Raw genomic sequence first — 25663 nt, 5'->3', positions numbered from 1 at the left:
ATTTATATAGAAACAGACCTTTTTGTAAACTCTGAAGTAGAATAAGACGAGGGTTTTAAAAAACTCTAACTACCATTTTTACTTTCTTTGTGAAATTTTACGAAATCAGGACTTTAATACATGTATATATATATAAGAAGAAAGAAAACAGATTTATTTGTAACTAGTATTTAAAAACTAAATTCTATAAATGAATGTGTGCTCTTAATATCTTTCTGGATTTTTTAATTGCTGTTTGATTTTAGTGGAACTGCAATTAAAAAAAGATTGTAAAAATCTGGAGTATGAATCAATGGAAAATTTCGTGGTCAAGTTCTATAATAACCAGGTGCAGTGACCTGTACAAGCAATATGGTCTCTGACCAGCGCAAAGGAACAATGTTACCCAACAATTCTTTTTACGGCTATCGCGCCATATTTTATAGTCAAGTTTGGCACATTTCTGTTTTTTTATCAATTTCTGTCTGTTTTCCTTCATAGCATGTGGTTTCGAATGAATCTTTTGCATGTCTGCGATCGTTTTATTACCGATTTGTACTAGACATTAAATAATCTCGGAGAATCATAAATGAGTCGGATAAACATGGAATTACCTGCTACAAAGCAACATTTTCATCAAGACCATAAATTTCATAGTTCTCCTATATAGCGAAATATTTTCTCTTCCTTTTCATTTCGAAGCCTCGAAGCATGTCTTGAAGTATCCAGGTTACGTTTTCCTTTCTACCCTTCCTTTAATTTAAGAATCATTTAAATTACACATTTCTTTTCATTTTCCCATCCTTTTAAGTATCCTTTAAGATATTCGATTATGGTGTACATTTTTTCTAATTCTACTTTTACCATGCCGAACCTCTCACAGATCGGGACGATGATTCGAGAGGAATAGTTTTGGACAAAATGATTGAGTGGAATTATTTTTAAATGAGGTTTCAAGGCAACAACGCGGAGGAGAGCGCGGTCGTTCTTCAAGAGTAGGCTATAAAGCTATTACAGGGAAAACGTAACTGTGCGGTAAGTCTATGATTAAAGTAGCGACGACATGCTCAAGCAAACACACCACCGACTATCTATACTCCTGAATAAACAACCTATAGTATCGCACGTATATATATATATATATATCCAAGCAACGCGAATAGTTGGCAAAGGATCAGCGGTGCTTATCATTGAATTAGCAATTTTCTCATTCTCACTTTTTCCTGGCAGCCCGATAATTAAATTAACCGGCAGAACAGGTGGCCAACTATTCGATACCTTCAGATGATCAAAATCTAACTTATAATTCCCTTCCCTGCTGTTTTATTTATTTCTTAGGGGTAACAAGCAATGGGCTATCTTATCTATACGTATGTCGATTAAATGTCCTTTCCTTTGGGTGGTGATTGATTTTTTACCTTTAGATCTGTCACTTTTCCAACTTTAGACGTTTAGCTAGATTGCTTAGATTATTTGTCAATTAGGCCAGCTATTGTATTTCTTTTTCACCAAAGAATTATAAAAATGCTACACAATGATATTTTGTATCGCTTCTCCAAATAAAAAGTGTCGGAATTTTTAACTAACTTACACATTTTTGTTTTCTTCTCTTTCGCGAGAGGATCAATTTTCCGGTTACTTCTCTCTTCGTCCACCGCGGGATTAAAAAAATGTTACACGATAATATCTACATCTTGAATAAATATGTTCCTTGAATACAATATTCTAGTAAATTCCTGCCACTTTATTTCCTATTTTCATGAAAGAGAGGATAGTCGTACAGGTGAAAATATTACTTCAACTGTCTCGCGCTGCCAAATGACGCGGAAGAGGAAAATCATCGAAGCACCGTCATGTGAAACAATTTTAGATCCTAGTCGAATCTTCGAAAGATGCTCCACGTTCCTTTCTAGCGATCTTTGCGCGATATTCGGCCTTGAAAACGATGACCTAGCCTCAGCGGCCGTAAATCGCGCAGAGATACAATTCTCACGTTTCTCTTAATCGTAAATCCATTAAACTAACAGAATGTTACTACGGAACGAAAATTTTCAGATTCCTCGTGCAATTTCGAGGTTAATGAGAGTGAAATTCGAGACGACAGTCGAATCGGTTGCACGCGGCTGAGAAAACAGAACAGTTTATTAGTGGAACGAAAGCTATAGCAAAGCCATATTCTTCAGCGAACAGTGTTTCTAAGCCAATGTTACTTGTTTCTAGTCCGACCTTTCCTTCTTCATTCGATGGATTCCTACTAAATCATCGATGAATTGCGAGATTTCATACCATTTGCACATAAATCACCATTTACGTGGTTGTAACATTTATTTATAGAATGGTACCTTGTCGAAGAGGAGGATCAAAGGGTAATTGTTCCATGTTAATGACGCGACAGAAACGATTGACATGACTGGACAAGGAATCTTCTCCTTAATTGATGGGGCGGAAAGAGCTCGTCTTTCAGGAAGTTCAAAACGAGCCAGTGCGGCTGGAAATATCTCTTCCACTGCCCTTGTCTTCTGGTACGCGTCTGATCTTTCATAATCGTTTCTACTCGCTTCGAAACCCTTTTCGCTTATTAGATACATCCATTGGTAAAAATCGCGTATTTTTAATAGAATATTTTCATCTTACGCGAAATAACTTCTTTATTAGATTATTATTATTAGATTATATGACGCTTATTTGTTAACATCACTCGATTATAGAGTACTTCATCAAAGAACTCGTAACAACCTCTACCAAAGAACCTAAACAATTCTACTACATTAAACACCAAAAAGTAAACGTAATATATAAGATCCGGATGAAATCTGCACAGAAAGGATAGAAAATAATGATACCTTGCACAAGAATAAATCAGAAGTATCGTTTTGCAACTAAGTAGAAAGAAAGTTTGGTATGCAAGAGTGGCACGTAAACCTTATGATTTTATGGAATGTAATTATGTTTGACACGAGCAACGAATAGAATACCGACTTAATAGACTGTGCAAAAAAACAACTATAAATAGACAACTATAATTACACTGTGAATGTTTATGCGAATCGATATTTTTACGTGCTTCTATTTTAGAGAAGTAAATTCTAATCAGCGATTTGTTTTACCTGTTACATGCAACAATGGGCATTCTACAATATTTGAGATATTTTGTGTATTTTTACACATTTTTGCATCATCGCAACATTTCAATCTCCTAAAAATGTATAAAAATGCACAGTGAACCTGTAACCCAAATCAACTCTGTCGAAGCAAAACTCGAAAAACAGAAACAAAATTCGAAAATTCAGTTTTCTATCGAAAAATCTCCGAATACGATCTCTCGCTCTCCCTATCTCCTTTATCTTGTCAAACTTAATGAAATAACCAGAAGAAAAAGCGGCGTGCACGTGGCAAAGAAGCCGCGAGAACACGGCGGCTGGAAATAGGCCCGCATCTCGAGCTCGTCGTCCGGGTCTTCACGGCGACTCTGTTAAAAAAGTCTCGCTCTTTATCCCCCATCTTAACCATGTTATCCCTCGAACCAATTAAGATTTTCATCTACCTGGAGGTGGTTCCAGTTGCACGATCTCAACACTGTTAACTCGAGGACGATCTCGGTTGTAGGGTGGTCGAGGACGGTATGTTTTCAGCCGAGACGATAGTGATAGGCTTGGCGGCAAGCGCTAAAATAACTCGAACGTGTGCTAAAAGTGGCGGCTACCGGAGCGCCGGCCTTGCTACGGTAAGCTTCGGGAGAGGTGTCGTTCTTCCTTCCCTACCGATCGACCAGAACCCCGGCCAATGGAGTTTTCTATAAAAGTTCACCGAATAAATAATTACGCGTCCACGTCACGAGAAAAATAAAGAAAAAAGAAAGAAAAAAGAAGAGGGAGAGTGCGGGAGAGATTTTGTGATGTTCGAGAGACTATTTTTACAGGAGGCTAACAGAGGCGAGGATGAACCGCAACGAAACGTTCCTCCTCGACTTCGCGCCGGTGTATTTTCAGAGTAACTCCGTTACGTCACGGAAACGACGTCGAAGATCGTCGAGGAAAAAGCCAAAGAAGCCCCGTTTTTCAGATGGAAAAGAAATAATCGGGTTTAGGCTTGGATTCTTTCGATTGTGCTTCTTTTTCTACTTAATTAGTGGAATTTGCTTTCTGGCTGGGGTACGTCTTGCTACGTTTCTCATAGTTGCGATTTGGTGAAATTTGATAAAGCAAAGGGGTTAATAAAATTGTTATGATATTCTTCAAAATGAAATGCTTTTTCACTTATCAAAATTTTCTGTCATTTCGAATATTTTACAGATATAGCTTGTCCTAATTACATGGGATACTTTGTATATATCTTTCCTAGCAAAAGAGTTGATAAATCCTATCCGTTAAGTTGTATACTTTATCGCAGTTCTACAATTAAAAACTGCTGTTTTATCCGATTTCGTATGATCATTCGCTGTTGGCAAAGAGCGATAGCAATCGTCCGAGATATTTCGACGTGAATCGTTGCTGTTGGTTATTTTGTTCGTCTTTTAGCGTGTTAGCTATTACGTCAGGAGGTATTATGAAAACGTGATTCAGGGGAGAGTCTCGAGAAGAACGCGACATACGTGAGAGACGCGACACACGAGTATACACTAAGAACAGGTTGTCAAGAGGCGAAGAGGAGGATAACCAGTGACCTCGTGCCTTCGAAAGGCTTTAACCCTTGTTAGACCAGGTGACAGTTTATCTTTACATGTGCCACTTCGTCATGCTCCACTTTGCCATTTTACCAGCCAGTGCCTTTAAATCTTCGTTTCTTTCCTTCTAATGTTCTTTGTCTGAGCTTTTCGATCTTGAATGTGAAAATAGCGATAAAAAATAAAGCAAGATGATTCGAGATAAATTACTAAAATTAATCGTAGAACTGGGAGCTTCCTTAGAACGTCGATCTTGTATAACTGTTACACCACATCATAGAACCCGTGTTACCGGTGTATTAATTACATTTTAGTTCCTAATTTGTTGGATTTATTTTTTAAGAAATATATAATATTTTAGAAAATTTAATTTTCTTTTTATAAGAAATTACGATTTGTTCCTCGAAGTTCCGTTTATAGCGGGTAGATTAAGCTTATGGAGCAAAGAATACTTGTTCTGAATTTATAATGAGAGCTTTGACTTATAATTTGACTGATTAATCATTTCTAATTATTCGATTTCTTCAGAGAGATGAATAATTCTCTAAACTTAAACTCAACGTTTACGCATCTTCTTGAAATATCTCGTCTGTCAATGTTAATTAAATTGTCATACTCCATGTTACAACGAATTGTTTTGCAATTACATACGTGAAAAAGCTCCTTGACCCGACGATTTTCGTCGTCTCGTCGTTGAATTATGAGCACGATGTACGCGAGTTCTATCGATTGAATTAAACGAACGGCTGGCAACACATCTTGATATGTCACGATCGCCACCCGTTCACATTTGTGTGCGTCACGACACTGTGAGTCAGTGGCCGGTGTATTTCTTGCATTGGAGCAACAAAATCATAGCCAGACCAACTTCATAAACTCCCATCGGCTTTCGCCTCAGCTGTAACACTATCTTTCACTCAATTTCTCGTATAAGGTTAACCCATTTGCCATTCACTTCCGCTTTCGTGCCATAATTGTCTAACAAGCGATGGTTAATAGATTCTTATTTCTATCTTTCCATTTTTCAGTTAATTAATCACACATTATGTCATCATGTATCTTATCATATTTGCTATAAAGTTCTTCCTGTTTTCAAAATTATTCTAACATGTGTATACCTATATGAATGTAGTATTCTATTTAAAACATCATAAAGCAACTCTATCAAATATTTCTCTGTTTTTAGAATTATCACATTATACATAGTATTCTCTTTAAAACGTCATAAAACTTTATGGTCATCCACGCAATGTGCCAGCTATTTTCATATGCTCTGTTTATATCCCACGTTTCAATGCTTCGATACAGGCTTCACGTATTGTACCGAGGTAACCCTGGCTTCTATATTTACGCGTTTAACTACGATTTTAAATGATTCTGTGATTAATGCATTCGTTAAACTTCCATTGCACCGAGCCACCTTGCGAGCGTCTAAATTTACGTTCTCGTACTGCAGACGGAGTATCAATGAAAGATTCTGCGGTTGTCCTCGAACCAAATGTCAAAATCGATACGTTCATCGTCTAATCGTTACACCAGTTTCATCCACGTGAAAAGATCCACTGGATGCCGCATTGGAAATTTTATGTAAACGTTTTACCTTGCGTTTCGTGTTCTATAGAAAGTGCAAACGATTTTGTTTGTTCATGTTCTGATAAACGTTCTATTGTGCCAGCTTCTGTTCCCAGCTTCTATATTTACATGCTGTATCCAAAAATTTTGTAGGATCAACAATTCGTTCGGCGCCTGTTGGGTACATTTTATCCTCAGAGATAAATAAGTCAGCGTGTGAAGTCAAAATTATTTGTATAGCAGAAGATGTAACGAAGATCTATGAAATCATAGGATGAGAAGAATTTTTCGATACTTTAAATTTAGAAATATATATATATATAGAGTTAAGATTCTGAGATAACAAAATAGTAAGAGTGTTTGTAAATTTACACTTTTACATATTTTCACAGAGTTAGAAAATAATTGGCAAAAGATTCGCAAAAGAACAGGTCAAAGTTACAACATAAAAATTGCGTCCTATTAAATAATCATTTTACTATGATAAGGATTTTTGAAAATACATAGGATAACTTTCTGATGTTAAAACATGTGAGGAGTTATAATTTGTTTTTCTACTATTATAAGTCGTAATTCTTCAAGATTCTCTTACGATTTTATTATTTTTAGAGCCTCGACGATTTACAAATAAAAAATATATATATTTCTAGATAGAAAAATATTAGAAAATTCTTTCCTGTCTTATTGCCTCATACATTTTCGTCAACCTGTATATTTCGACCGCGGGAATAATTTTCTGATTCACAGCAAAAATTCTTCCGTTGTTTTGACATTTGTTTTCTTAAAAATAACAGAGAATGACGTAATCACGAAACGGCGAATGATGGAAAAACAATAACGTACAGTTTGATAGAGAATTATTATTAAAGTCACATTATTTCAATTGTAGACGCAGACGCTTGCGAAGATTCGCGTTTACCTCGAGACGGCTTGTCCTACTGAGTCGACCCCACTTGGCAAAGGGAGAGAATTTAATACTTGTTAATTGTCATACGAATGCAATCCGTGTGAATAACGCGTATATTACCTCCTATATATAATTGTACACTCCATCAACGTCGTTGTCCCAAATTGAAATTCGAGACCAAAAGAAAATATCGAATTTATCTATTACTTCCTTGAAAATGTCTCTATCACCGAACTTATGAAAAATTGCCTTGAAAAGAAACTACTGAATTTATATCCAATCGTTTTCTTCGAAAATCTATTTCATCCATTGTTAACCCCTTGCGAAGAATTTTGCGTAAAAATAATATTAAACGAAAAGTTAATATTACTTTGCAAATTACTTATTACGACAAATTGATTTTTTAAACATTGATTTTGATTATGTCGAATACTATGATCTATCAACAACCCCAACACACTTGCACAATGAAGTCGAAGACTTGAAACGAGGACTTTTCATTCGGAAAGAAACAAACAAGAGTCTAAATATTTTTAAATTTATTTGTGCAATAACGTTCCTCGATTTTTTACTTTTTATCGGTAAAAATAACGCAAGAAACAATTTGCAGATTATTAACGTCGCTGCAATGGAGTCAGCAAAATGGAGTCAGCAACGGGTTGGATCGTCAGGAATGGCATGATCGTTCATTCTGGAGATTTGTCGAGGACAAAAGGTAAAGAAGATGGTCGAGACCAACGATTTCAACGAGAAACAGAGGCGTCAAACTCCTGCCGAGAGATTTATTTATAACGCGTGAACGCGCGTCCCCGCCTTGGTACATTAAACCGTGCACGTATTGACGTCTCACTTGTCGTCTTTTGCACGCAAAACGATCTCAATGACGAATCGCGTGCTGCAGTTCTGGCTTTCATCGACACCCACTACGGCACCACCACGGATTATGTAATTCGAAGAAGAAGAAGAAGAACAAGAATAAGAAGAAGATGAAGAGGACGAAGAACGTGGAAGGGTGGAACAGGCGTCTTGCAGCCAAGAAAATTTTACAAATATTCGTGCGATGGTCTGATAAATTCCATCAATCTTTAAAAATACGCTGTTGGTCAAGTATCTGGCATTTAAATGTAATAATTGATAGAAGAAGTCAGTTTAGAATTTTGATATGTTACAGATGTCTTCAAATAATAATTTACAAAAGTAAAGGAAATTTCTATCGATTGACTGTACTGTCTAATTGATAACAAAGACAGTTGAAAATTCGTAGAAGATGATTCCAAATTATGTTCATTGAATTTCGAGATATTATTATCAATATAGAGCAATTATTTGTGTGTCACGTGATTTCACTGTCACGTTAAATGCCTCGGACATATCTAACCCAATTTCTGAGAATAAAATATCTACGTTAAGCATGTAGTTTCTTAATTTAATATAATCTTTCCTCGAAGAATTTCGATTCTAACCCAGATTTCTTTTAGAGGAGCGAAAAAGTTGGAAGACGATGGAGGAGGATCGAGAGCCAGCTTCGCCTTAGAGTCGCTGAACCGAGAGGAATGCAAGAGTGAAAATGGAGAGTGAAATAGCGAAGGCAAGAGAAAGAGGGATGGAGCACACAGCACGAGGTACTCCGAAGAATTTGGTGGCTGTACCAGAAGCAAAAGGGCTGAGGCTATAAACGGGTTATGTAAGATTGAGTAGCTGCCACGTGTCGGCGGACGTCGCATTGCTTCTGCACTTCCTGAATTCACTTTCGCAATCGACAGACCTAATGCCTTTCCAAAAGTCTGGAACGTCAAAATCTTCCAATTTTTAAAGTCTGTAATCCGTCATTCTTCTTTAAATAGTCTTTGAAAATGAATGGAACATTGTTGAAAATATTGTTCACTGACAACTATGATTTTCGAGGATTATATAGCCAATAGGATTGCTTAAATCTTTTCAATGTTAATTAATCTGGTGATATTTCACCTATATTATATCTTAATTAAAAGAGATTAAATGACTATAGTTTAGGAACTAAATGATGAAGTTTATCAGTTTAGCATGTGACTAAAGTAATAAAGAGTGAATACTTCAAAGTTAAGTTTGAAGTAGTATTTTATTCTCATTAATTCTGTTGTGGTTGTTCATGAATTATTGATGGTGTGTATGAGGTAACGCGTGTTTATAGTGAAATACATTCTAGTCCATATTATGTTTGAAATACTTTAAACATCTCTTTAACAATGCAATATTCGACATAATCGTAAAATATAGAATCTAAAATGTCATATTATGAAAGTCAGAATTATACAAATATTTCTTCCTGCAAATGTTTACACCCACAAATGTATGAATCACAAATAGAGAACCGAAACTATAGTACCTAAATATCAGCTTAAAATACTGGAGCTAAAAAACAGGACCTAAATACAAGATATTAACCATCGATTTAGAATTCATAATTATGTGTTTTTAAAACTCCAACAAACACTCTCCAATTATCGAAGTCAGAACTATTAAAACTTCCGCAAAACCTCAACAAGCATCTACAAGACAAATCCTCAGAATCAACTATTTTACGAATCCAGAAACTAAGAAAATAGCGCTAGAACGAAGGAGGGACAGCAACCATCGTCATCGCCTTGCTCCACCCTCTTGCCAAAGCAGAGAATCCAAGTCGCTCCATGAAACTTCTGCCGTTGGAAAAGGGCAATTCAAACTAAATTAGAACCAAATTAGAATGAAATTGGCACGAAATTTCTTATTAGAAAAGAATACCAATCAAAACGAAAACATCCACAGCCCCAGGATGAGAGGAACACTTACACCAATACACGGCAACAAAGTCCTTCTCGTTGAGGAGTCGCTCGAGCTGTTTGGCATTAACTTCCTCGATGACAGGCTCGGCGTCCTTGTGGCCACCCTTGGCCCGAGGCTCGTCCGGTTTCGTCCTCGCGACGGCGTCCACGGTGCCTAGGAGGGCGCATAACACCGCGAAAACACCGAGAAGGACGATCGTCTTCGCGTATCCCGTCGGCATCGTCGTTGGCCCGTAGGTAGTATTCCTCCTTCGTCTCCGCCAGCACCACCACCACCGGCCGAACCGTACCGTCGAAACGTCGTTCGCCGTCGACATCGCCGCACTGACTGGCACACCGGCTATTTTTGATTTTTCGGACAGCGCCGCAGAGCAAACCGACGACGACGACGACGACGACGAGCACGCCACGTTCGTCGCCGTTTTCAGCTTCATCGCGCTACCCCCTGGCGCGACCGGCCAGGAGCACCTCGAATCTCTGCTATGAGCCAGCGAGAATCTTTTTCGCGCGTCTATTCCTTTATTATGGTTTACATTTCTGTTTGAGCTTTGGGCTTGTTGCGTTTCGCTGGGTGAGGGTTCTCCCTTTTTATTCTTCGCGTTGAGATGGTCTTTTAAGGATTTTTCTTTTCTTCTGCGTTGAGGTAATTTAGTATTGTGGCAAGAACTTTTATTCTTGTAGTTTTATGTACAATTATGTGCAAGCGATACAAGGTTAGATTATGCGAGACTTGGCCGGCGGATGTCGACCGAGTGACACTATGCACGGAACTCGGGTTAACCATTGGCCTATCCTCGGAGTCTCTGTCCAGTTGGTCCACAAGGGAGCGCATCGAAGCAGGGAACTTTTCCGTCCGGTTAGCTGTCCACGCAAAGGAGCGGTTGGTCAGAGCAGAAAACAAAAGGAATAGGGGTAATCGTAAAGGAAAAGATTGGTCAAAGTGGATTTGCGCTTCTACTTATACCGATTATTACGTATGCGTTTTAATTTATGAGTAGGTTTATGTCTATTGTTCTCGTGTAACATGTATGTTATTTTTTGATTATGTATAAGTTCTATGGTTATTATTCTACCGTATAGTGTAAATGGAAGTCAACGTAAAGTCGGAATGCAAGCAGAAATAAAAATCTCGCATCAATAAGCGAGTGGGTATGTTCAAGGGAATTGTGACCTGCGATCAATCGTCATGGACCACGCACTCGGTCAAAGCTTACGTTATTATCATTATGCTATACCGTATACTATATAAAATGTAGCGTACTATAGCAGGACTTTTCTTCCTTCTTGGATTTCGGATAATTTCTTTGGATTTTTCTTTTTTCCTTGCATTGGGATAATTCCTTACGATTCTTAAGAAGTTTCTTTATTCTGGGATGATTTTTTAGAATTTTTCGTTCTTCTCCTATTGGAATAATTTCTTATCTTTCTTTCTTCAGTTTTATAGGAAATTATTGGGTGGGTTGTTGGTCTTCTTGAGTTGAATGATCTATGATGATACTTCTTTCCTTTTGCGTTCGGAGTTCCTACGATGATCTCGCTTATCTTCTTCGTCGAATAAGTCTCTGATTTTTTCCATTTTCTCTTGCGTTGTGAGATTCTGTGAAAGATTCATAAAAACATTCGAGAATTTCTGTGTTTCGTGATTTAACTACGCTACGTATATAAAACCATAGTATCTCCGTTGAATAGATACGCGAAGGTCAGATTGAACCAACTAGTTTCCACTGAGAACGGTGTCAGAATTCAAGTCGTATTAAAATATGATCTCCGGATAATCCGTTAATACCTCTCAATGCATTTAACGAAGAGAAAGAGGAGATATCAATCTATAAAATAATTTATACGATAAATGTATGAAATGCAAGAATTATGAAATGCAAGAATTATGAAATGCAAGAATTATGAAATGCAAGAATTATGAAATGCAAGACAACGAGATCTTTAAATTTTAAAGATATTACAAGAGAAAGATATTAGAACGATATAAATATCGATGTAAAGATACCTTCAGATATACACACCTGCTTTTAATCATACCGTCGCAAAATACGCTGGCGAAGATCAAAAGTTTCTTCTATCTTATCTCTTCCAAAGATACACTTCAAGATACTATTTTTCCGTTAACGAGTTATTTTAAACTTTCAAATATTTCCCAAAATTCAGAAACTTAAAAATTGTCTCTGATAAAAATCTACTCTGATCCACGGTAAATCTAATCGATTCTTGCATCTTCTACACCTCCAAAAAAAAGTTGCGTTTCTCCCAAAATTCTTGGAATTGTCGAAAAATTACAACGATATCTGAGATTAGTATTAAGTAGCTCGCCATGTACGCTAGTAAATGTGTACGGTAAGACGAGGATCTTGCTAGGATAGGTAGTTGGTCAGCGGCTTCGGTGCAGAACGGTATACCATGGCGGCCACCAATCGAAAGTCGCGAATCGCTATCGTCGGGGGTGGTTTGGTACGTGTTTTGACGTTCGAAAATAATTTTTTTGCGAAAGAAATAATATTTCGAAAAACTTTTACTAGAAATTTCAAACATAGCTCGTGCGGAAAATTGATATAGTGAGTCTTCGATCTTTTAGGTTGGTTCTCTGGCAGCTTGCTATTTCGCAAAAAGAGGCCATTCTGTGAACATTTACGAGTATCGCGCAGGTAACTTCTTAAGAATTTTCACTATTTATATATATATATATTCTGTTGTGTCTTCTTTTTCATTTTAAATTAGCATATAACTTGCTTTTTTATGTATTTAAGATAATTTCCGGTTTTTTTTTTTTACTTCACAAGGATTGTTTAATAACTTTGAATTCTAAACATATATTTCCCACAATTACGATGCTTCAGAGAAGCTTTTTGTATTTGTATAGCTTTTGTATTCTTGTTATTCAATGTTCAGTTGCTGTGATAGAAGTGACTTCGGAGCACTAAAATCCCTTCATATTCTTCCATACGCGTATTCACTTTTACGATAAATAAATATCGTGTGTTTGCCATTTTTTTTTCCTTTTTTTTGTTTTTTAGAAAGATAATAGAGATGTAAAGATTAAAATTCGCTTGTCATCATTTAGACATCAGAGTGGAGTATTCTCGAGGTCAGAGCATTGACTTGGCTGTGTCGGTCAGAGGGCGGGAAGCTTTAAGGGCAGTTGGTCTTGAAGAGGCAGTGATCGATGGTCATGGCATTGCTATGCATGGTAGAATGATCCATAACAAGGATGGTACCTTGAAGGACATACCTTACGATATTGTAAACGGAAATGTGAGTATTTTTTTAGAACTTCTACTCTTCTATGAAAGTTTCTATGTATAATATTTAAAAGGCAATAGTCACTTTTGAATGTTTCTGGCATCCTCTCTTTCTCTCTTCATTGCAGTGCATTTACTCAGTCAGCAGACGACGCTTAAACATAGTTCTATTAAATGGTAAGTAAATATTCAGAAATTCGTTGACGTACATTGTTCTCTCTCAAATAATTAGATAAAGATAATAACTAACATTTATTGAAATAATCTAAATAAGTACCAATTAATTAGGAACTTTGTTCGTTATTTCTCAATTTTATAATAAGAAAAAGCTGCTTAAAACGAAAAACAAGACGTAATAAGATAAGTATAACAAAAAATATGAAAAAGTTCTCGCTTTCGTTTCGCAATATTATACAATCATAAAGATGGTTTTGCAGCGGCGTTTGAAAATGATCGTCACGGATTATTAATCAGCCGATGTGTAGATTTTTTGAGAACCGATTAATCGGATAGTCGGCAAATCAGTCAAAACTCTAATCTAAATTTAACTAAAAGATTTTGTAGGATCGATCATTTTGATAAAAATCGGATCTTGATTTAAAAGAATCGCGAACGAACACTAGATGCTCTTATGTTGAAAGAAAAATGACTGGATATCCGATAACGCGGTGGTGCGTGAAGCCACAAGAATTCGAGCGTGTCAAGTTTCTTGCTACTACTAGCTCGTGCCTCTTACGATCTTCTACGTGAAACGCCCCAGTGCCATTTTAATCTGATATGTACATGAATACGTATGAAACTTTCCGTACAAGATAATATCTACACATTCTATTCTTCAATCCGTACAGCTTTAAATTAATCGGCGAGGCATTAGACTTTTGTATCCTTGTTTTTTATCTTATTTTGGTTTGCACAAGTACCTTTCAATTTTCTACCATCTGTTGTCAAAGATCTTGTAGATTTAGGTAACTTTGTGACTGTTTTTCCGAAAGATATGCCTTTTTCAAACAATATTTTCTACTAATATTTACAGGCAGGATTTTGAATTATTTAATTTTTTGTGGTGGAAACAATGTTCTCTAAAAATTAAAAGAAATTATAATGAAATGATAAAGCAAATTTCTGAACGAGCCGAATTGAGTCGGACATTCGAGCTATGGCTTCATATATTGTTTACTGGATTTTCATTAAAATGTTAAGATTTAATGTTTTCATCGAAAAATGACACCTTTCCTATTTACTAATCTGGTCATCAATTCACTAATCTAAAACTTTTTTTAGAAGTAGTATTTATCTAGCACTATTTTGCAAATAGGGAGAGATAGTAGAATATATCGCTACGAATTTTTTGAATTTAATAAACATGATAGGGATTCTTTTTATTCGATTTGATAAAGAATAGAAAATGATGTTAAATTTTCTACAAATCAAACATTTCAAAACTCGATATTTAATTATCCTTTATTTATTCTTTCTCCGTTTTTTTTTTTTTTTTTTTTTTTTTTTTTTTTTTAATTTTACCTCATCGAATAGCTGCCGATAAATACCCAGAAGTGAACCTTTTCTTCAACAAGAAAGTGGTGGATGCGGATTTAGATAATGGGAAGCTGAAGATACTAGAGTAAGAATATCTTCATAAAATAATTTAGAAAATTATTTTGCGTTACGTATAGCTCGTTGAATTTTGTAGCACGAAGACTCAAACAACAGAAGAGGTAGAAGCGGATTTGATAATCGGCGCCGATGGTGCTTACTCGACTATCAGAAGAGTAATGGCGAAGAGGCCGCTGTTCAACTTTAGTCAAACATACATCGAACATGGTTACGTCGAATTATTCGTCCCCATTGGGAAAAATAACGAGGTAACTGCAATTTTTCTTTTCCACAATTTTTTTTACACATCTCAATTAATTTCTTCTATATGCGATTTAATTTAATTGAATTTAAATTAGAGAACGGATTTTTAATCCTAAAGAGAATTGAAAAATATTGCTTGGAAATTTCCATATTATTTGATTTCTAATTTTCGATCCCATGTACAATAATTTAAAAAGAAAAGAAACGAATAAATAAAATAGATACGAGTCATTTGACATTGTTCACGAAACCTCGAAAATATATGAAAACCTCGCTTGGATTGCAAGTTTGCGATGAGTGGTCAGCATTTTCATATTTGGCCACGGGGACAATTCATGATGATAGCCTTGCCTAATGACGACCATACATTCACTGGTGACATATTCGCCCCTTTCTCGACGTTGGACAAGTTGAAGACGCCACAGGATCTCTTGGAGTTTTTCGAAGAGCAATTTCCGGACCTACTGGAATTAATTGGAAGGGAGAAGATAGTTAAGGATTATTTCGAAAAGGAACCAAAGACATTGATTACTATTAAGGTGAGTTTGAGTGGATTTGTTGTTAATTGGAAAGGAGACGTTAGTTGAGATGATTTTTATCTTATTAAGGTACGTTTCAAAGCTTTGGATTGTTTCGTTATATTAAGATACTGAAATGGAAAGTTACACAAGATTATATATTTTTAATACTCCAGTTCCAATAATTTATCCAGTTTCTTTTTTGTGATTCGAACTAGTCATTTGGACTATTTCAAACAAACCCGGAATAAATAAGATAAATTTATGGAATTGATTAAATAATAACATCTAGTGTGTGTATGGAATAGTATTCCATTCGAGTATCGTTGCTGTTAGACTGGAAACGTTTATTTATTTATATCTATAATAAGTATGAAATTAATAAATAAGTAAGAAACATGACAAGCTATATAAAGATAAGTAAAGGTATAAAAATTATAACGGATAAAATATGTAATACCACATTTTGAAGATAAGATATATGTTTATCCAAGTTAAATACGCATGAGTATCGGTTGTCGAATTATAATTAATCAAGTACATATGTACTTGGAATGATAACCATCTATTTAGTCTTAATTAAATTTATCTTATCTTTCTATTTTGTGTAAACACGCTGTAGTGCAAACCATATCACGTTGGAAAAACGCTTCTCGTTGGGGATGCTGCTCACGCCATGGTGCCTTTCTACGCCCAAGGAATGAACACGGTTAGTTTCATTTGATTTCACGTCTATTTAGCTTCATAAAAGATATCTTCCATAATATTGGGCCTGTTACTTAAATAACCGTCGTTATTAATGGTCTCACGAGTCTTTTCATAAATTATTATCTTACTTTGCCAGGGTTTCGAGGACATTTTATTACTGGATGAGTTAATGGAACGCTACGACTCAGATTTCAGTTTGATTCTTCCAAAGTTCACGGAACTTCGATGCGAGGACGCACATGCTAGTTCCGATCTTGCCATATACAATTATATCGAGGTATTTTTCTCGTATTGAAATGCTATCGAAGTGAAAAACAATTTTTATCTTCTACAGTGATTCTCTTTTTTCTGAAATTCTTAATTATCATACGAATGTTTATTTCATACAGTAAAGCTTGAAGACTTAATGAAGGAAATACAATTTTTTAATCGATTAAGGTCAATTTTAATAATGCAAAGTGTATTTGTTTTGTAGTTTTGAATAATGTCATATTTATAGTAGAAGTAGCAAGATTTGAAGGATTTAACGGAGGAAAGAAAATTTGTTAATTAATTAAAGTTGATTTCAACAATATCAAATATTATAAAGATTAAGTACAGGTGTACAATTTTCAGATGAGGGATCTGGTAACGAGGAAATCGTTCCTTCTTCGAAAAAGATTAGACACGTTCCTTTATAGACAAATTCCAAATACATGGATACCACTTTATAATACGGTTCACTTTTCAAGGATGAAATTTCGCGACTGCGTCGCGAACAAGGAATGGCAAGACAAGGTGAAATATTAATAAAAATATCAGGGATATACATAACAGTTGTAAATATTGTTAAAAATATATATGTGAAGAAAGAATTATATTTTTATAGATCGTACGCAGGGCTGGTTGGTGTACACTGTTCTTGATTTTTGGAATACTGGCGGCTCCTGTAGTTGACGCATTTGGAAGAAGAAGCATTTCCTATTGAATACAAATATATAAAGTGTACCATTACCTGGATGTACAAGTGTGTGCATTGCTTTTGCAATAAGATATTATCGTTTAATATTATGGCGATCCTTTCAAAAGGGTCCTTAGAAAATAAATTATACGTTTAAGTTCCATACAAATTTGAATTCTCCTGCTATCTTTTTTATTACTGAGGATTAATTAATTATTTATATATTTGGTTTATTTGTAAATGTTTATTTGTAAATTTGGTCTAACATTTTCACTTATTACTATCTTTTTCTGTATTAATAAATATTAATTATAAAATATATCAGCTAAAAATGACACATTCACTACTCTCTAATCAAATTCTTTATACAATCCTTCACTAAAATTTCTACAAAATATTAAATAGATAATATTATTAAACCAATAAACATCCCCATAACAGTGTCTCCAAGCTCCAACCACATTCAAAGTACCACAAAATATTTAAAATATTATATAATTTTTCCATTAAATAGTATAAATATCTTCGGAGATAAAATAATTGTACTCCATATCTTGCCCTACTTTCCCTTCATGTCTTCATCGGAAACAGCAAATTCTCCATCTCGTGAGCCGAAAAGTGAAACATCAATACACGTTTACACATCAATTGAGCAGTTTCTTGGTCCTTCGAACAATCACTGCGCGGGTCCGTTATAAATGGTCATTATTTCGTGATATCACTATACGAACTCAAGATGCACCGAATCCGCGTTCTCGATGTACTTGTGTTTCTCGTTCTCGAAAAATTTCACCAGGTGCTTGACGAATTTCTCGTGATATTCCTCGACTTGTTCTCTCGTTGGTTCTTCTATCTTTGGTAACTCCATCGGACTACCGACTGAGAAAAAATAATTAATTAACATTAAAGAAGCTTGGAATTTCCTCTATGAGAAAATAAAAATTTTCAAACGTATTCCAAACACCAAAGTCTCCTCCCTAAAATTATAAATTTGAGTACTTACCAACGACAGTAATTGGCTTCCGTCGAGGGATAAAACCGAAAGTGTATTGGAAGAATCCTCGACCAACCGGTACAACCGGCGCTATACCGATTTTCTTACGAATGTACTCCTGTAGTCTCTTCATGTACGAACCATCTGGCCAGGTCAATTGATCGTAAGTATCCGTTTCTCCGAATAAACAGACAGGAACCAGAGGGTTTCTGAAACAAACGAATTCCGCGAGTGTCACTTCGATTTTTAAGTAACAGATGCTCTTGATTAAACCGCTAATATTTGTGACTCTATAGGGAAGTAACAATTGCAATAATGTACAAGTGACTATACTTCATTTACGCTAAATCAGATTTATGTACCGGCACGATGTTCAAAGAGACGAGGTTTCTACCGTTTTAAGTTCTCATGAGATTAAGATTCGAGTGAACGAAAAGAAAGATTATACCGACCCATTTTGCAGCGCGAGCTTTACGAAGCCTTTTCTCCTTTTTATCAGGATGCGGTAAACGCCCGGTTTACATTCGAATGCTTCTGCTGCACCACCAGGTATCAGAACTATCGCCCTTCCGGTGTACGGTGGCGACGGTCTCGTCGATAGTTGTTGTTTCACGCACTCTGCACTGCTTTCAAGAGCACCTACATTTCAATTGAGTCATAATTAAATGGTTGAATCATAATAGTTATTTGATAGCAGAATAGCACAGATGTAAAATTAGAAGAGTCAACAACCAAAAAGAAATCGTTGAAAAGTTGATATGACGATTTAAGAAATGTTAGGAACTTGGACTTCGTGTTTTATCGCTTTGTCATTTCATTAACAGAAATTACGCAGTAATAAAGTATGCGCATTAACAGATGTATAGTAGGTACATTGTACAAACTGTTCAAAGCATTTCGGTTATTAAATATGTTTCTTACGTTAGAGATAATTTATACCGGTGGAGATCACTCTTTTGCACAGATTCGAAAAAATACACATCGCGTTCAGAAATGATCGTCATTAACAAACAACAGATATTTACATGTCTCAGACGAGATGTATTTGCAAAATATTTGCAATGATTTTACCCTTCGTATTAAATGATATTATGATTCGAAGATGCAACAATAGTAAAATTAACGTTAGAAATCATTAAAATATGTAAAAGCCATATTGTTACTTGGCAAGCTTCTTCCTTCCGGATTCTTTAATTTCTGAATTGTGAATCAGAGGAAGAAGTTCCTTCTAAATTGATAGATAGGTTGTGAATGAAATCCAAGCAACGATATTTAAACAGTAGAACCATGCAGTATGGCGTAGATGTATAGAACAAATAGAAAATATATGTGTATATTACTAAGTAAAATAAATTTTTCATCTGTTCATTCCAAAAAGAGGTATTTATATTTAAATGTAAATGTAGCAAATGTGTACCTTATGTAACAAATAGTGAGAAACATTGTTGCTATGTTTCTCAATATTTAATGAAAATTTGTAATCTATTGATTCTATGAAAGATAATGAATACTGTTTGCTGAATTATTAATTAAATAATCACATGTATGCTATGGTGAAATTCAAATACTGTTAATGAAACAAAATGTCTCAATACATATGAATAATGGCGTAAACGTACATGCACTGCGTGGTCAAATAAAAAGTAACAGATAATACGTACAGGTGATGCGAGAATACTCGCGGTAAAGCGGCGTTTTAAAGTGTTGGGCCAGTACGGCGATTCTAAATTCGACACCCGGGAAAAGTTCTCTACAACTGATGATGTCTGTTGCGAATGCACCATAAACTCCTAACGATAAGATCCCATGCGGGAAAGTACAGAATAAATACAATTTGTTCGGATCCAAATCAGTGGTTTTCACTAATTTTATAGGAAAGTAGTTACAGAAGTGTCGGTGCCACGCACAGTTTCTGAAACGTGGCTCGAATATTTTCCTGTAACATAAAAATCCAACATATCAAGTCAGACGTAGCTTATGAACCTTAGCCGATGAAAATAAAGCGAAAGTATATACGGATAGATTGCAATGATTTTTTATCAGCTCATTGCATAATGTCATTATGTTCACGTAAGTATTAACCTCACGTAGTTTCTTTTGAAACAGCATATGTTAGGGATATTAGTCATTTATTAACTAACCTACTGTTTTGTAAATTTACTCAGTATTCGTAATGAAATGAAACAAATGAAATATAAATCATTTTATATAACTGAACTGAATTAATTTTTTCCATGATTCCGGTTCAACGTGCGTATCAAATCGCGTTTCAATCCCTATTTACACGTTTATGTAACGAGAAGGAATATTATCGATTTGTTGCCTAAACACATTTATCAAATGGTAAGATCTTAATATAAATCTTCGAATTTCTAAAAGATGCCGCATACATGTAATGGTATCTCTAGCCAACTCAAATTCTTCTTTAGTTCTTTCTACATGTTCATCGACAAGTTTTGCAGTAATGTAACTCTTAACAAGTTATTATATTACATTATTTTCCGTATTTATTCCTTTACTTCTACGCTTAAAAATGTAGTTCTGTTTGTTCATTTTGTAACATAGGGCTGAACCTGGTAAATAAAATAAATAAATAAATAAATAAATGTTTTGAACTTACCGTATTTTGCCTAGATCGAATTTATTCCAATCGTAATACATCCAGACGAAGTAAAGTAATATGAAGTAACGCATAGTTTGGGTGAAGAAAAGAAAATAGGCGGCGAGAATATATCCTATGAAGTTTCCAAATCCCAAAAGTAGGATCCAAAGCGCGACTGAGAGCGTTTCTAATCGTCGATTTAATGGAACGTTTAACGGAGCGAATTTCACTCCCAGAATCTCCATCGTTTCTTTCTGAGTTCCTCCTCTTTTTTACGGTGGTATCAATTAGTCGATTCTCCTTTGGGCCCGCTAATAATAAACGAATTCGTAATATTGTTATTATAAATCGTCATATCAAGTTATTATCAAATTGTACAACAAATACGAAACAAGTGGAAACGAAAGAATTGGAGATGAAAAGAAGTAAAAACGAACGACGATTAAAAATTTGAAAGAGAATCGTATTCGTAAAATTAATAGAAATGATTACATGTATGTATATCCAAATGATAAAATAATGAAACGGATCGTTATCACCAACGAATGATCAAAAGCCTGAAATAAGCAGAATAAAGATATGAAATCCTATTTTTCATCATTGCTATCACAAATAACAGAATGTTTAGTTCCGAACTTTTGTAACGATAGATCAGAGGCATTATTTTGAAGAAAATTTTTTACTTTATTTGAATCACGTTTCTTCTGCGATGACATAATGAATTGCATTGCTAATTAAGGCATCGGATAATCTTTGCACCTCTTTTTATATAATGTCTTTGAAGATCCATCGTCAATCATCCAAATGTCTTGAATATAACATTTCCTTAATGTTTCTCTTGCATTATTATGTAAAGTCGCAACGCCAAAAAATAATCACACGGTACGGCGAACAGGATGGACGATGCAAGATTTTATTTTATTTTTTTTGTTTTCAAGAAAAGTAGCTACAGCCACAGCGATGTATTTTAATGCTTACAAGTCACCAAGGTATTTTAGTATTTAGAAGTATCCGAATTCCTTTATGTTAATGTTCAAAGTTACTCACAGTTTCTTTAAATCAAAAAATCTCTTTGTCTGCCCAAATCACATTTTGTCTGAATATATTTGAAAAAGTCAATGAAACGACGTAAGGTTCTCCGTTCCACCGAATCTAAAAACTAGACTATGAAGGAACGTACCTGAGTGTCGTTTCCTAGCAGGATTTATCAGTGACGGCCAAATGGCTTCTGTCTATTTGGGAGGTCGGCGATTTCCGTTTATGACACACTTATGGTACGTTCCGATACTGGAGACAGACTTCCACCGAGAACACAGTTGAAATAAAGAACACTGAGCAGGAACTGTGTTCTCTAAGCGGCGTGTGCAAAAGTTCGCGAACGCAATCACGTGTTTCTCGGTAGCTAAGCAGCATTTTTTGAACAGGAGTGAATCAATGACGAGAAAGGAGAAGGCTCCGCCTTTTTTTCTCTGTAGGAATGAGATGTTGAAAATTGATGCCAACTAGTTTGATGCAGTTTAGTCCTGATCGATCCGATCGATCGATAATCCGTTGATCCAGTTGGTCGAACGACTGGGCGGTGGTAGTTGCAAAGGGTGAGTAATGGGCGCCTGCAAGACACTATGGGCGGAAAAGTTAGGAAAAGGATTTTAACAATTACTAGACTTAGCTTTTCTAATCTTCGATTTAATGGAACGTTTAACGGAGCGAATTTCACTCCCAGAATCTTCATCGTCTTTTTCTGATTTCCTCCCCTTTTTACGGTAGTATCAATTCGGCGATTCTTCTTCGGCCTAGCTAATAATAAACCAATTCCTACTATCGTTATTATAAATTGTCATATTAAACAATTATCAAATTGTACAGCAAATACGAGCGAAGGGATTGGAAGCGAAAGAATTGGACTGATAACAAGTAAAAACGAACGGCGATTAAAAATTTGAAAGAGAATCCTATTCGTAAAATTAATAGAAACGATTATTTGCGAAACGATTATATCCAAATGATAAAATAATGAAACGGATCATTATCGCCAATGAATGATCAAAAGCGTGAAATAAGAAGAATAAAGATATCAAATATTATATGTCATCATTGCTATCATTAACAACGGAATCTTTAATTCGGATAAGCTGTGTCTAGAGATCAAGGTTTACCAAAAAACCTGTATGTTTTCAACCATTTAAGGTGGTATTCTAGTCTAGAGGCATGAATTTCGGACGGGTTTTGAAGCTCTGTACAAACGAAACAAAAAATATTTTTACTATCCATTTTTTATCATTTGTTTATTGATATTTTATGATTACATAAAAAATTAACCGAAAAAACTCAAAATTCGCAAAGTTATGGGCTGACAAAGTGGGGCGTCCAAAAAAAGGATGTCCTGGAGTTTATGATTTCAACCCTTCTAGTCATCTGAAGCAAAAAAGTCGTATTGGTTCTTAATTAGTATAGATGCGGCTATAGCCTGAACCTTGGAAAAGTCAAAATAATATTTTTTCACAAAACGGCTGGCGTTTGAAGAAAAAGTTTCCGTTTTCGCATGTTTTTTGGCAATTCCGAATTATTTAAAAATAGTAAAATTAAGAACTTTGATCTGAGCATGGTTCAAGCGATAGAGGAATATATAAGGAACATTTACATCAAAGTTCAAATAAATCGGTTTATTAGAACTCGAGATATCGTGCACGCCAATTCGAAAAAAGTAGTTTCGAGAAAAATGCGTTTAAAGTTTTAAGACATGTTTCTGGCAATTTTACTCATAGAATGGTACAGCATATTTACATATTTTTAATCGACGATTCCTGCTCTATACAAGAAACCTTCTTCTACTTCAAACTGCTCATTGTCTGTAATTCTTTCATGGAGACGAGCAGTTCTGGTTTCCTTTGATGCCTCTGAAGCTCAGAGTTCAGAGCGCTCAATGCGAACTTCGTCTCGCCTGACTGCGAACGCATGAGATTCTGGGGCAATCGTGATTCCCATGACACTTAATGACATTCAATGCGTCAGGTGGTGGACGCTACTCTCTAAAAATAGAAATTCAGTACACGATGGACATAATCGAGATTATGTAATATTAACACAATCTTTCGACATAGTGCCATACATAGAAAGTCATTGACCTTGAGTTCCTATGGCTAGCTAGCATCATCATCAAATTCTACGCCCGAAACTATTCAACTCCGGCTGCTCCGCAGCCAACGTGGGTTCTAATGATATTCAAACGAGCGAACTCCACGCCATACTCGGGAAAAATTATGATTTATGTTTTCTGGTCGAAATGACTGTACATTATTCGCGTGTACGTTGTTCGCGCAATGCAATCAAATTATTTATAAAAGCTACGCACGAGAAAAAAAATTGAATTGACTCGTTGGAGCAGAGTAAGCACGTCTTTTTCCATTGTTTCGAGGTAAATCGATTTTATAGAATAAATGATTTTTACAACTCAAAGAAACCGTATCTTTTGTTTAACTGAAATTAAATGAGAATGTTATAGGGAGCAGCTAAATGATATAGGGAACCTACTTTTTTATATTTCGCAACGATGTAATTGTAAAATATATTATAAAATTATTTGCAATATTCCGCGGAAGCAAATGTTTGGATATAGAAAAGATTAGTTGTCTGAAGACGATTAGTTTAAAAAATATTTTGACTTTAGCTTTGTCAATGTTAGCTTATGAAAATGTAGAAGCGTATAAACAAATGATACTTCCTGTATTTGAATGAACTATTCTCTATAGTTAGGTCTTTTATTTCTTATAATTTTTCATTCTCTAAATATTCTGATTACTTTATAGAACGTGAAAGCAGTTGAATCTGAAAGCGTTTTCAATGGCGAAAATTAACGATAGAAAAGCTTCCGCATAATTTTAACCAACTAAACACATTTAGAAGTGAGAATACCTTATCCTACGGAGCACCGTATTATAACTGCTAATTAAGCCTGTTCTCAGAGCTTGTTTCCCCAGTTTATTCTAAGATTAATATATTCTTTATTTATAATTCTAGTACTATTATTTAATTCATGTGAAATTATTTATTTATTGTAATATAATGGCATATGTTATAATGTAGTCATTACCTTACGTGTAGCTTTATCATGTACATAATGTATGGTAATATATCATAATGTATATGTTTGCCAAGATTCTCGTTCTGTATTGATTAGAATTACTCATATCTTCTTCGACGAAGTCAATTAAGTGGTTGTTATTAGAATATAAGTATTATGAAATTATCGTACTCTTGGTGTGCTCTTCCGAGGTAGATTTTTCTTTAAAAATATACGGACGGATATAAATACATAACTGAAAAGTTAAACATGTTGACGACTCGTTAAGGTTCAAGTTGATGAACTATTATATATGATTCATTGGTCAAAGAGTAGATTTGAAATAACGAAGAAAATGCCTGAATTGTTTTATCTCAGGCGTTTCTTGAATAATAAAGTGTTACGTCGCGCAAGATATCTGCACTCCATCCCGCGCGGCTTAATTAACAGCCAACGATCTACGTGCCTTCCTTCGAACCCTCAATAGGCCCAAGGACTCACCATAAACATGAACTCCTAATTGCATTGTTCGCACATATGGTTTAAGTCAATCTGTTTGCCCGAAAAGACTTTATAATCCTAGAAGTGTTTTCGGCTGCTTTTTAGAAAGTTCCTTGGATTTATTACGCGCTCTTAAGAATTACAGAGAAAGTGGGTAGTGACCTAACGCAAAAAGCGGAGATTTACCTAACGGAAAATCCGAGTTTTCCCATAAACAATGTCGCTCATGAACCACATTGGTAGGAGGCTTCTTCTTCCTATCTTCATTCCCAGCATTGGTCATAACCAATCGGCATCGCGGATCATTGCT

The 25663-nt window shown here is 35.3% G+C and overlaps 3 protein-coding genes and 1 long non-coding RNA gene across 9 annotated transcripts in view; 2 read left to right on the top strand and 2 right to left on the bottom strand.

Moving 5' to 3' along the window:
- LOC125384986 overlaps positions 1-9204 on the top strand; it is a 35298-nt gene extending 26094 nt beyond the window's left edge. Inside the window, exon 2 of the long non-coding RNA XR_007223891.1 lies at positions 7732-9204. This is a non-coding gene — a long non-coding RNA (uncharacterized LOC125384986). The remainder of the gene's footprint in view (positions 1-7731) is intronic.
- The window catches only part of LOC100648128, a 44830-nt gene extending 34184 nt beyond the window's left edge, over positions 1-10646 (bottom strand). For all 5 annotated transcript variants that reach the window (XM_048405324.1, XM_020862912.2, XM_048405325.1 and 2 more), the window contains exon 1: positions 9930-10646. In XM_048405324.1, the coding sequence (XP_048261281.1) occupies positions 9930-10356 (427 nt within the window). In that variant the 5' untranslated portion in view covers positions 10357-10646. The remainder of the gene's footprint in view (positions 1-9929) is intronic.
- Positions 10647-11912: 1266 nt separating this feature from the next.
- LOC100648242 (kynurenine 3-monooxygenase) lies at positions 11913-17353 on the top strand. The gene is made up of 11 exons (XM_003395083.4): positions 11913-12385; positions 12510-12579; positions 12996-13186; positions 13302-13350; positions 14707-14794; positions 14864-15035; positions 15318-15569; positions 16171-16257; positions 16393-16533; positions 16872-17033; positions 17125-17353. The coding sequence occupies exons 1-11, from the start codon at positions 12335-12337 to the stop codon at positions 17221-17223; spliced, it is 1362 nt and encodes a 453-aa protein (XP_003395131.1). The 5' UTR covers positions 11913-12334; the 3' UTR covers positions 17224-17353.
- Positions 17354-17425: 72 nt separating this feature from the next.
- Positions 17426-22138, bottom strand: LOC100648473 (2-acylglycerol O-acyltransferase 1). 2 transcript variants are annotated; one of them, XM_048405331.1, is made up of 6 exons: positions 21973-22138; positions 20811-21103; positions 19852-20126; positions 18643-18829; positions 18200-18399; positions 17426-18075 (listed from the first exon to the last, which is right to left on the bottom strand). In XM_048405331.1, exons 2-6 carry the CDS (start codon positions 21035-21037, stop codon positions 17918-17920), a joined length of 1047 nt encoding a protein of 348 aa, XP_048261288.1. In that variant the 5' UTR covers positions 21038-21103; positions 21973-22138; the 3' UTR covers positions 17426-17917. The 2 variants fall into 2 exon arrangements, with proteins under 2 accessions (XP_048261288.1, XP_048261289.1); XM_048405332.1 differs by lacking the exon at positions 21973-22138 and adding an exon at positions 21285-21396.
- Positions 22139-25663: the final 3525 nt, after the last annotated feature.

Source organism: Bombus terrestris, chromosome 4 (genome assembly GCF_910591885.1).
Source record: "Bombus terrestris chromosome 4, iyBomTerr1.2, whole genome shotgun sequence".
Classification (NCBI taxonomy): Eukaryota; Metazoa; Arthropoda; class Insecta; order Hymenoptera; family Apidae; genus Bombus; species Bombus terrestris.
Note: the sequence above shows the minus strand (reverse complement) of the source record. Positions and strands in the feature narration are given on the sequence as shown.

Excerpts from the sequence above, each read along its gene's own strand:
- LOC100648242 (XM_003395083.4), top strand. The coding sequence starts at position 12,335 with ATGGCGGCCACCAATCGAAAGTCGCGAATCGCTATCGTCGGGGGTGGT. Across the intron at positions 12,580-12,995 it reads CATTTACGAGTATCGCGCAG|ACATCAGAGTGGAGTATTCT; the intron begins GTAACTTCTTAA and ends GTCATCATTTAG. Across the intron at positions 13,187-13,301 it reads ACGATATTGTAAACGGAAAT|TGCATTTACTCAGTCAGCAG; the intron begins GTGAGTATTTTT and ends TCTTCATTGCAG.
- LOC100648473 (XM_048405331.1), bottom strand. The coding sequence starts at position 21,037 with ATGGAGATTCTGGGAGTGAAATTCGCTCCGTTAAACGTTCCATTAAAT. Across the intron at positions 20,127-20,810 it reads TTCGATCTAGGCAAAATACG|GAAAATATTCGAGCCACGTT; the intron begins GTAAGTTCAAAA and ends TTTATGTTACAG. Across the intron at positions 18,830-19,851 it reads CGAGTATTCTCGCATCACCT|GTGCTCTTGAAAGCAGTGCA; the intron begins GTACGTATTATC and ends ATTGAAATGTAG.